This window comes from Adiantum capillus-veneris, chromosome 18, assembly GCF_014529385.1.
Source record: "Adiantum capillus-veneris isolate H3 chromosome 18, ASM1452938v2, whole genome shotgun sequence".
In the NCBI taxonomy this organism is placed as follows: domain Eukaryota; kingdom Viridiplantae; phylum Streptophyta; class Polypodiopsida; order Polypodiales; family Pteridaceae; genus Adiantum; species Adiantum capillus-veneris.
The window spans coordinates 74,532,810-74,544,557 of record NC_140948.1 but is presented as its reverse complement, the minus strand read 5'-3'; the positions used below and the strand labels follow the sequence as shown (position 1 = coordinate 74,544,557).

General features: G+C 43.7%; 1 protein-coding gene across 1 annotated transcript; it reads left to right on the top strand.

The window, feature by feature from the left end:
* Window positions 1-4,848: 4,848 nt before the first annotated feature.
* On the top strand, window positions 4,849-7,566 carry LOC147435882 (uncharacterized). The gene is made up of 2 exons (XM_086488798.1): window positions 4,849-5,076; window positions 5,213-7,566. The coding sequence occupies exon 2, from the start codon at window positions 5,260-5,262 to the stop codon at window positions 6,802-6,804; it is 1,545 nt and encodes a 514-aa protein (XP_086344924.1). The 5' UTR covers window positions 4,849-5,076; window positions 5,213-5,259; the 3' UTR covers window positions 6,805-7,566.
* The last annotated feature ends 4,182 nt before the right edge of the window (window positions 7,567-11,748 follow it).

Below are 11,748 nucleotides of genomic sequence, written 5' to 3'. Positions count from 1 at the left end.
CTATGCATGCCCGATTGCAGCACTTCGCAACCTCCAATCCCCCAGCTCGGCAACAACATTCTCCAACAGCCTTTGCAAATCCAATGTTATCGGCCTCTGTTGAATCACACAACAACACTACAATACTCTCTCTCTCTCTCTCTCTCTCTCTCTCTCTCCCCCAACCAGTTGGACGCTGTCTCCTGTGTTCCTGTTTTGCTCAATGCACACCAGCTGGATGAATCTCCTTCACACACGTGTCCGAGGGAGGGGGCCGAAATCCCTTCCCCCATTATAATAGTATAGATAGAAGGTATGTTTGGATTTTAGAAGAGTTCTTGAAGAGGCGAATGTGTAAGTGATGCTTTTGAAAAATCCAAATGGAATTAAGGGTGGTCATAGCGCGTAGCATGTAGCGATGAAGCAAAGAGCTTGTAGTTCTCTCTCTCTCTCTCTAGTTGTGTGAAGACGGTGGGTGACTGCTTGCCAACTTCTTCCTCTCATATATATATATATATATATATATATATATATATATATATATATATTTGCTTGTCTTTCCTCCCCGCTCAAGCTCCTGTATGGACACGAAGGGAGAGAAGGGTACATGCAACGAGTAGAGGGTGAAGGTACATGAAGGATGGCAAGGGTGCAAGCAACATGTGGAGCATGGAGGGTGGGGTCGGGTAGGATAGTATCTGTGTGTGTGTGTGTGTGTGTGCTCCAGACAGGTTTCTTGTAGGCATGGATGGTTATCATGAGCAGCCGGCATGAGGTAGAGGGGGGAAGTAGAGGTGTCACGGAGGAGCAAACGGCAACGAGCAGAAGACGCAAGAGAAGACACGTGGTGCGGGGGGGGATCTTGTTAATTAACGGGGTTTATATTTAGCAGAGCTAGTAAGTATAGATATAGAAGTTTAGAAGAGGAAAAGAAAAATTAGGAAATCTTCCTCCTTCCATGTTAAAAAAGTAGTGTAAGACGTTTGCATGCAATGAAGGTTCTATTTGTGTAAAGAAAAGTAAACATAGTGTAAACAAAGAAAAGTAAACATCTTGTAAATCGGTGAAAAAATTGGCACAAATAATGTCAAATTTCTAGAGCGTGGAATAGGAATTGTGTATGGTTGGAATAATGATTTTCTTCTTCACACTCATGTTTGTGTCACAATGGGGCGGATGTGCAATCTATTATGTCACACTAGATAAGAGTTGGGTCTCGCTCAAGGGGAGTGCGGGGAGTAGGGGGAGGATGTTTACCATTTCCAGGAAATCCAAAAATATTTGCACAAAACCCAAAAGCTGCCAGTAACCTTACTGCCACTTTGAAAAAGGGGGGCCGCTAAGCGAAGGTTATGAGAGATTTGCTTTGTCCTTCATTGTAGGGTTGCAGGAGCCAATGAGAACAAGGCATGTGCAGTCATCTTTGTTGCGCTTGTCTTCTCTCTGCTTGAACAAAACTAGGCGCGACCATGTGCATTCCCCTCCCCCCACTCCCCCCATTGTTACGGGCGCAACCCAGCTCTAAAAGACTGCCCACTCCATACGAAGCACTTGATTGGCTCGTCGCATCACTTCTTGTAGTTGGTCCAACGTTCGAGCCGGACAATGCTTCTCTCTCTCTCTCTCTCTCTCTCTCTCTCTCTCTCTCTCTCTCTCTCCCCACCAGTTGGACGTTGTCTCCCGTGTTCCCGTTTTGCTCAGTGCACACCAGCCGGATGAATTTCCTTTAGACACGTGTCCGGGGGAGGGGGCCGAAATCCCTTCCCCCATTATAATAGTATAGATAGAAGGTATGTTTGGATTTTAGAAGAGTTCTTGAAGAGGCGAATGTGTAAGTGATGCTTTTGAAAAATCCAAAGGGAATTAAGGGTGGTCATAGCGGGTAGCATGTGGCGATGAAGCAAAGAGACAGAGCTTTTCAGCTTGTCATTCTCTCTTTCTCTCTCTCTCTCTCTAGTTGTGTGAATACGGTGGGTGGCTGCTTGCATACCTCTTCCTCTCATATACATACATACATACACATATATATATATATATGCTTGTCTTTCCTCCCTGCTCAAGCTCCTGTATGGACACGAACGGAGAGAAGGGTACATGCAACGGGTGGAGGGTGTAGGTACACGAAGGATGGCAAGGGTGCAGGCAACAGGTGGAGCATGGAGGGTGGGGTGGGGTAGGATAGTCTCTCTCTCTCTCTCTCTCTCTCTCTCTCTCTCTCTCTCTCTCTCTTTGTGTCTATGTGCTCCAAACAGGTTTCTTGTAGGCATGGATGGTTATCATGAGCAGCCGGCATGAGGTAGAGGGGGGAAGTAGAGGTGTCACGGAGGAGCAGGGCGGCAACGAGCAGAAGACACGTGGTGGTTTGGGGGGGCGGGGGGGGATCTTGTTAATTAATGGGATTTATATTTAACAGAGCCAGTAAGTATAGATATAGAAGTTTAGAAGACGAAAAGAAAAATTAGAAAATCTTCCTCCTTCCATGTTAAAAAAGTAGTGTGAGACGTTTCCACGCAATGAAGGTTCTATTTGTCTAAAGAAAAGTAAACATAGTGTAAATCGGTGAAAAAATTGGCTCAAATATTGTCAAATTTCTAAATTTCTCGAGCATGGAACAGGAATTGTGTATGGATGGAATAATGATTTTCTTCTTCACACTTAGGCCTGTATCACAATGGGGTGGATGCGCAATCTATTATGTCACACTAGATAAGAGCTGGATCTCGCTCAAGGGGAGTGGGGGGAGTAGGGGCAAGATGTTTACCATTTCAAGGAAATCCGAAAATATTTGCACAAAACCCAAAAGCTGCCAGTAACCCTACTGCCACTTTGAAAAAGGGGGGCCGCTAAGTGAAGGTTACGAGAGATTTGCTTTGTCCTTCATTGTAGGGTTGCACGAGCCAATGAGAACAAGGCATGTGCAGTCATCTTTGTTGCGCTTGTCTTCTCTCTGCTTGAACAAAACTGGGCACGACCATGTGCATTCCCCTCCCCCCACTCCCCCCATTGTTACGGGCGCAACCCAGCTCTAAAAGATTGCCCACTCCGTACGAAGCACTTGATTGGCCCGTCGCATCACTTTTTGTAGTTGGTCCAACTTTCGAGCCGGACAATGCTTCTCTCTCTCTCTCTCTCTCTCTCTCTCTCTCTCTCTCTCCCCCACCAGTTGGACGTTGTCTCCCGTGTTCCCGTTTTTCTCAGTGCACACCAGCCGGATGAATTTCCTTCAGACACGTGTCCGGGGGAGGGGGCCGAAATCCCTTCCCCCATTAGAATAGTATAGATAGAAGGTATGTTTGGATTTTAGAAGAGTTCTTGAAGAGGCGAATGTGTAAGTGATGCTTTTGAAAAATCCAAAGGGAATTAAGGGTGGTCATAGCGGGTAGCATGTGGCGATGAAGCAAAGAGACAGAGCTTTTCAACTTGTAATTCTCTCTCTCTCTCTCTCTCTCTCTCTAGTTGTGTGAAGACGATGGGTGGCTGCTTGCATACCTCTTCCTCTCATATATATATATATATATATATATATATATATGCTTGTCTTTCGTCCTCGCTCAAGCTCCTGTATGGACACGAACGGAGAGAAGGGTACATGCAACGGGTGGAGGGTGTAGGTACACGAAGGATGGCAAGGGTGCAGGCAACAGGAGGAGCATGGAGGGTGGGGTGGGGTAGGATAGTCTCTCTCTCTCTCTCTCTCTCTCTCTCTCTCTCTTTGTGTCTGTGTGCTCCAAACAGGTTTCTTGTAGGCATGGATGATTATCATGAGCAACCGGCATGAGGTAGAGGGGGGAAGTAGAGGTGTCACGGAGGAGCAGGGCGGCAACGAGCAGAAGACGCGAGAGAAGACACGTGGTGGTTGGGGGGGGGCGGGGGGGATTTTGTTAATCAACGGGATTTATATTTAACAGAGCCAATAAGTATAGATATAGAAGTTTAGAAGAGGAAAATAAGAATTAGGAAATCTTCCTCCTTCCATGTTAAAAAAGTAGCCCCTTCCATGTTAAAAAAGTAGTGTGAGACGTTTCCACGCAATGAAGGTTCTATTTGTCTAAAGAAAAGTAAACATAGTGTAAATCGGTGAAAAAATTGGCTCAAATATTGTCAAATTTCTAAATTTCTCGAGCATGGAACAGGAATTGTGTATGGATGGAATAATGATTTTCTTCTTCACCCTTAGAGGCCTGTATCACAATGGGGCGGATGCGCAATCTATTATGTCACACTGGATAAGAGCTGGATCTCGCTCAAGGGGAGTGGGGGCAAGATGTTTACCATTTCAAGGAAATCCGAAAATATTTGCACAAAACCCAAAAGTTGCCAATAACCGTATTGCCACTTTGGGAAAAGGAGGGGGGGGGGGGGGGGGGGGGGGGGGGGGGGGGAGGGGGGGGGGGGGAGGAGGCTAAGCGAAGGTTACGAGAGATTTGCTTTGTCCTTCATTGTAGGGTTGCAGGAGCCGATGAGAACAAGGCATGTGCAGTCATCTTTGCTGGGCTTGTCTTCTCTCCGTTGAAACAAAACTAGGTGCGACCATGTGCCCCCCACTATTACGGGCGCAACCCAGCTCTAAAAGACTGCCCACTCCCTAGGAAGCACTTGATTGGCCTGTCGCATCACTTCTTGTAGTTGGTCCAACTTTGGAGCCGGACAATGCTTGAAAAAACTTTTTTCCAAAAAGCTTGACAAACTTACATATGAGGTATATAAATTGACTAAGGGTTTGAAGGGTTTTGCACTAAATTGCACTAAATTTCTGCAAAATTTGTAGGTTCGCTCTCTTTTAAATTTTAAAATATAGAGGTGAATTGCAAAATAAACATTGTCACCGTAAGCTCAGATGTAAGCATAAACATGAGACACACGCAAAACCGTCCGTCATCAACTCTCAAGAATCAGGTGGCTTCAACTGCAAGCTTGCACCCTTGCAAGATATTCGGGCGTTCGAAGAGGGAAGGTTCGCGCGAAGGAGCGATCATGTCGGCTCATCATATTTTTTGCGACACACAGGCAGGGGCCCTCTTATCCGCTTCTCGCTCGCGCTTAAATTCGACATTTTCCCTCGCCACGGCTGCGCAGGTGCAACTCCTCACTCACAAGGTACTCTCTCATCTCCCTCCCCTCCCCTATTCTCGGCTTGCACTCTTATGTTAGGGTTTTCAATCAACACACACACAATATATACACACAGACGTTAGGTCTGTAGTGACGCCTTCTGTTGCGTCTTTCTTCCCAGGATTCACGCTAATTTTGCAGCCCCGCATCTTCATTACCCTCTCTTTGATGCGTTCTCCACTTGATGAATTGGGCAATTTCGACGATCTGAATTTGGACGCTTTTGATGCAGACCATGCTTTGAAGAGCAGAGGAGATCAGTCGCACACAGAGAACTCTGTTTGTGCCATCTGCTTCTCCAATGTTGAAGGCGGAGTGAGGGCAGAGCTCCCTGGCACAGCGTGTTCTTGTGGGAATGCATCTGTTTGTCCAGCTGCAACCTTGGGATCTGACTTTACAGATGGGCATGCAGATGCGTGCAATGCCACAGAAAGCCCACATGCTACAGGTTATGCAATGGAAGGTTCTCAAGCGGGCGGTTCTTCCACATCCTTGGTTCGCAGACGAAAACGAGCATCCAAAGCAAGGCCTCATGGGTGCAATTCAGTGGCTGAAATACTTTCATGGTGGGCAGAGAAGAATCGCAACTCAGATGAAGGTCAACTTGGTGCAAGGGACACGAAGAAGAAGGTGAGAAGAGCCCCTGGAAAAGGATCTAAGAAAGGGTGCATGAGAGGAAAAGGCGGACCAGATAATGCTCACTGTGATTTTCGAGGAGTAAGGCAAAGAGTTTGGGGGAAATGGGTTGCAGAGATTAGGGAGCCTAACAGAGGTGAGAGGCTTTGGCTTGGCACTTTTGCAACTGCTCGGGAGGCTGCCCTTGCTTACGACCAAGCAGCAAGAATTCTTTATGGGTCCTGTGCTCGTCTCAATTTGCCAGATGTGACAGATTGTCGTATTTTGTCGCTTCCTGACTCATGTTATGGTACGAGTAGGCCGCCAAGCTCTGAAGAGCCTACTTCTAGCTCTCTGCTATCCGATGTCTCCAGCTTTTCCAAGGGTGAGGCTGGGCCTTCCTGCTTTGATGACAAAGAACAGGAAGCTGTAGGTGTGATGGAGGACAAAGAGGCACTTAGGGACGGTTTTGGACTTCATTTACCCCCCCCTTCCATGGTTGTCAACCCTTCGACTGCTCCAACGATGGTAACCCCATCTGCTTTAAACCTATATAACTCAGGTTCTTTATGTCGTCTGCACAATATAGACTACTCTCTTGAGCAGTTTGCTCCATTGAAGCCGCAACATTATGATAGTGGACAACATAGACGCGTAATAAAGAATGGACACGGATCGCATGAGTTGCATGAACAGCAAGGTTTGTTGGCACCGAACTTTGATTTTAGATTGCCGTCATCCTCTGAGACTGTAGAACAGCTTGGTATGGCTGGAGTTGAACTTGAGGCTGATTATGTTGGAGGCGAGGATATATTAAGCTTATTGGACTTTGAGATGCAAAATTGCCGTGCTCAACATGCGCTAATGTCTTGTCATCAACCTGGTTGTGACGGAAGTGCTTCTGTGGAAGGATGTATATCTTCTAATGGCACTCTCCTACAAGCTTCAAAGGCTGAAGCTGATAATCAGGAGGGTGCGATGGACATTGTTTCTCAAAGGCTGAGTGCTCCATCTATATGTGCAACTGGAGCTGAATATATACCATCTTTGCATCAGGAAGAGAAACAAACTGACATGGCGTTTTGGTTTACAGATTAGTAGGTTGGATATATCTGTTCGAGTTCATATTCTTTACTTATTGCTGCAGTATCAAAGCTATATTCATGAATATTCATGGCATTCTTTATTTATAGCCGCACCAAACAGATTCTACTCGGTCTTGGCCCACCATGGATAGTTGTGGCAGGCTATTCCTCTCCAGGAAGTTCACGAGCATTGTGACCTAGCTGTTTTGGAATCATTGCAGGCAATGAAGTCATTAGTTTCTCGATCCATGCCACACAGATTGTGAGAGCAATTATTGCACATGGGCTTTACACTACACACTAGGCTATTTGGGAGCTTCTGTTACTCAAATGGCTGGAAGTTCACACAAGCATTGTGGCCTAGCTGTTTTATATTCATTGCAGGCAATGAAGCCATGAGTTTCTCTATCTGTCGGACTTAATGCCGCACAGATTGTGAGAGCATTATTGCACATGGGCTTTACACTACACACTAGGCTATTTGGGAGCTTCTGTACTCAAGTAGCTATCTTATACACTACACATGCCACATGGGAATTTCTTCAAACGGCAAGCTATATAACTGGAAGTGATGACAGTAGGAATCAAGGAAGATAGGCTAGGCTTGAAGGTAGTAAGAAACAGGCATATCATGTGGATGAGCATCTGTCTCTCTATGTGTCTCCCGCTCGCAGGCACACATGTAGAAGTCCAATTTGGACCTAGTCGCTTTTAGTGCTCCATTTTGTATCATCTGTACTTAGTTCATTGTATTGATAGATTCACTTGAATGTCTCATGGTTTGTGTCATTTTGTCTCTAGTTGCATGCCAGGGTAACAATATGAGTGTCATCAAGATGTGTATAGCCCTGGTTCCTCGAATAATCATTGCCCTTGGTCAAGGCTTGCAATGCCTGTGTGCCTTAAGTGTTAAAAGTCGTCTATAAATATATGTTTGAAAATTGCACTATTTTTTGAAGCTTATCAGACACAGGTACCTGTTGCATGAACACAGAATCGGCACAAAAGCTGTTGCCATGGTCCAATGGAGAGGTACATGGGGTTGTCGTTTGCACATTAGCGTTGCTTCTTGAAGGTAACCCTGCCAACAATGCCTTCAAAACCCAATGTATCTCCGGACCCTCGACACGTACGGGTGGCCTCATCACTTTCAGAAGTCAAGACAATTTGAAGTCCATCATGCATTGTGCGCGCAACACGGGGAGGTGTTTGAGCACATGACCTCAGATACTCATAGCCGTTTGACCTAGCTGCTCAGGTCTGCTTGCTTGCTGTCCCTGAAGTGGTAGTTATCATTTTTGTTAGCAGTGTGAATTGGAGAGACCCAAAAGGGAGCTCAATTCACGGCATTCCGTGAGCATTCTGAAAGCACCCTAAGAGGCAATTGTTGAGCAAAAATCTTGCTGAGTGAAAGACAGCAATAGGACTGTTCCTCTTTGCTGATATGTCGAAAAAGATAAAGACCACTGCTTTTCAGCTGATACACGAAAATGCTGTCTCATGCTGCCTGCGCTATGTGGCACTGTAGAGTCACCTGGTGTTTATGAGCAATGCTTGCAAATCGGGGTTTAGTGTATAATAAACTGGTTGAAATGCATAATCTCCAATTAGATTCTGAGCTTGCTTTGAAGAAAACTGTTAAAGTTCTACAAACTGTAGTGTAAAAATCCGGAATCCTTGAAATTGTGACCTAACCACCGGGAGAGTTTTAAGTGTGGCCTTGTTATGTTTGTTTTGAAAAAATGTTCCTTCTTTATGAGTTAAAAGGCATCAACTCTCTTAGTCACCAGGCTTTGAAGCAATCTTTAGCCTTGATAAAGACTTGCAATATTGAAAATGCTCTAGTGATAAGATTTTCTGAATCTAGTGGTTACTTATAAGTACCGAAGGAGCCAATCATGAGACATGCTCCGGTAACAAAGGGCATTCATCCCCGGGCCCCAGTTTACAAACTTGGAATCTTTTTTTCTTTTGGGCGAATCGCACAACTCCCGTGTGAGGTGACAAACAATGTCCATAAGCGCCAACAGGTTACTTGGCCGCATTCGAACCGATGACCCTAGTGCTTATATACACTTTATATGATTTGCTAAAAAGTACATCATTTCGTGTAACTTGATTGTCCTTAATGCATTCAAAGGCCTCAAAAAGTGAATTTCTTAAATAGAGCATTGAGACAATTATAAGAAATATCAATTCTTGGTATTGTTCAATACTTCTTGAAAAATTTGATGCAATTTTATATCACAACAATGATAGAATTTGCCAACCCCCCCCGGGCCCCCCAAACTACAAAACGCACTCCACTCGCTAATTTTCAGCTTGCTATGGTTCTTCTAAGGCCTTGAATTGCTACTGACAAAGCAAAAGGCATTTTTAAAAGAATTTGCAATGTGTTACCAATGTGTAATTGTTGAGTGCTTACTCCTTCAAAATATGCTGCTCTAATGAAAGACCATTGTCTATAGGTCTCTCCATAGAGATTAACCCATGGCTAATCTCTATGGAGAAACCTATTTTACGAGTATGTATTGTAATTCTTGGAATTTTTTGATTTGGGACATTAGACTTAAGTACTTTATTATCATGCATATTGCAAGCTCTCTTCTTTTCTCGAGGTAATCATATAGGCCATGTAGCAAAGCCCTTTGAAGGCACTAACAAAACTACCAATGTAATTGTCCATTTGGGGAAACTTCCATTGAAATGGATTTGACTTGGTCCATTTGAATCAGTTACATTCCACCAAAACAGGTAGTCCGAGGCATATTGAATTTACCAAGACCTCATATATGTAGAAGTGTAGACTATGGTGGTTGAAAAACAACACTAATAAACAAGATGAACCACCCAATAAATATGATAATACAAGGCACTTACTTGGAACTCAAGCGTTCGATAGATTTGGACAATAGTGACTCAATTTAATATTAAATAAGAGCTCCCTTATATAAGGTGGTGGCTTGGTACATAGCATGTGGGGTATATACCCCCCTTGCTCTATGTATCCCTTCATTTGTTTCAACAACCCCACATTTGGCATCGCAAGTTCCTAGGACTCTTACATAGCTCATATGCTCCTACCCTTCTCCCACTTATGGACAAACAATAAGATTATGTACAATTTCATCAACCTAAGCTCATTATTAGCCATCTTTGGGCTCATTAATTCTTGCAACTCCTCCTTCATAAAGTAGTATAAAACATGGAGGTCATAACATTATGAAAGACGTCTTTTGGTGACAGATTTAGATCTTTGCTTGGATGCTCCTGAATCCTCATGCTTCGACTTCACACTTGGATTTGATGGTTCTTCTTCATAAATGAATTTCAAACACTTTGAACATTGGAAAATTGTTCTTTGTGTTCTTCTATGCCACAGACGGTGCAAACTAGTCTTGACATTGGAGAATTGTGTAGCTTCATCCTCAAACCTCTTGGTGTTGAGCCTCATCACTATATCACACGGACATGCTCAAATGGGATCAATGGTGAAGGAGGAAAATGTGGGTCGAGGGTGGTCTTTTAGCTATTGCAAATCTTGGGTCTCTTGAAGTTGATGCCATAACTGCACCCTAGCTTTCACTCTTCATCTTCGCCTCTCTCTTTAAGCGTGAAGCTTCCATATCATGCTCTTTGAAGTTATCCATGTTGCTAAGTGCTTGTACAATAGTGTTGTAGCCCTCTGCATCATAACTAATAAGGATTATTGCCTTGGATTCATCTTCATCTAGTTGTTGTTGTTGTTTGATGGTCTTGTATTTATCGAAGTGACTCGCGCGATCATCCTTGGGTTAAATGTTAGAATGTAGAGTTGCATCAAGAGTTAAATTTTGATGTGCCATGCATCAGTGCCACACAATTTATTAAGCTCCTCCCAAGCTTGTTTTCATTGAGGATACCATCTATCTGATGGATGCATCCATCTCTCGAGGTGGATACAATGTAGCTTAACGCTTTCGTGTTGCTAATATCCCACTAATCTCCTAAGATGCTTTGGTCCTTCAATTTTTTTGCATGAGAAGGTAAATGACATTTGATTGTCATGTAAGGAATTCAATTCCAAGCCCCTTACAAGCACTCCACGACAATAAGACAAAATGCTGTTATGAGATTAATATGTGCTATAATTACACAATTTAGGGCACAAACAAAGAAAGCTTTGATTTTTGATTTTTATGCGAGAATGCTTTGTGTGTGAAGGGTACAATGAAACCTTATCAACAACTATAAAAAACTTTTTAATCCTTAACCTATCTATGCAGCAGAGGCGTTACATCCTAGACCGCATGTGCTAAAAACTACGGGCACCTTTGGTCACGTTGTAAATTAATTCAAAAGCCATAGAATGGTGTAGAGTCGCGTGGTAGTAAGAATGATTTTTCCCGCAAGCGACTGGTTCATTGAGCGACCACGTAACTTGGAAAAGCTCATAGTTGACGGGGCATTAGGAGATTTTCGAGGTCATTTGGAGGTCCTTCTAAGAAATTGTAGTTGTCTCTCTAGAACATGTTCTTAAATTGCACTAGCACTTATTAAGTACGTCCAAAGGACAACTAGATACTCTAAAAAGGGAATCTAACTTCTTGACTATCCTTGAAAACAGTCACCTTTTCACTAATTGCATGTCTTTTTCCGGAGGTAAGCGCCGCTCATTCAATATGGCTTTTGTCATTATTGAAATGCAAAACAAATCACAAAATTGTTAGCCACTGTTGAAGATTTTGACACTGCTAATGTGTCCGGAATGTCCAAAAATAAAAATGAATGTCTACTTGCCCTTTTCTAACACTTTAAAAGAGAGAAAAGGCCAAAAAATCCCTAAAAAGGGGTTTTTTGCACTATGGAGGGGGAGGAGTAAACCCTCTTAGGGGTTTTTTTGACCTTTTCTCTCTCTCTGACTCTCCAAGTGCCATAAAAAGGCAATTAGACATCCGTTTTTTAAGGTTTTTGGGCG

What these genes read in the sequence shown, in the direction of transcription:
- LOC147435882 (XM_086488798.1), top strand. Translation starts at nt 5,260, where the DNA reads ATGCGTTCTCCACTTGATGAATTGGGCAATTTCGACGATCTGAATTTG.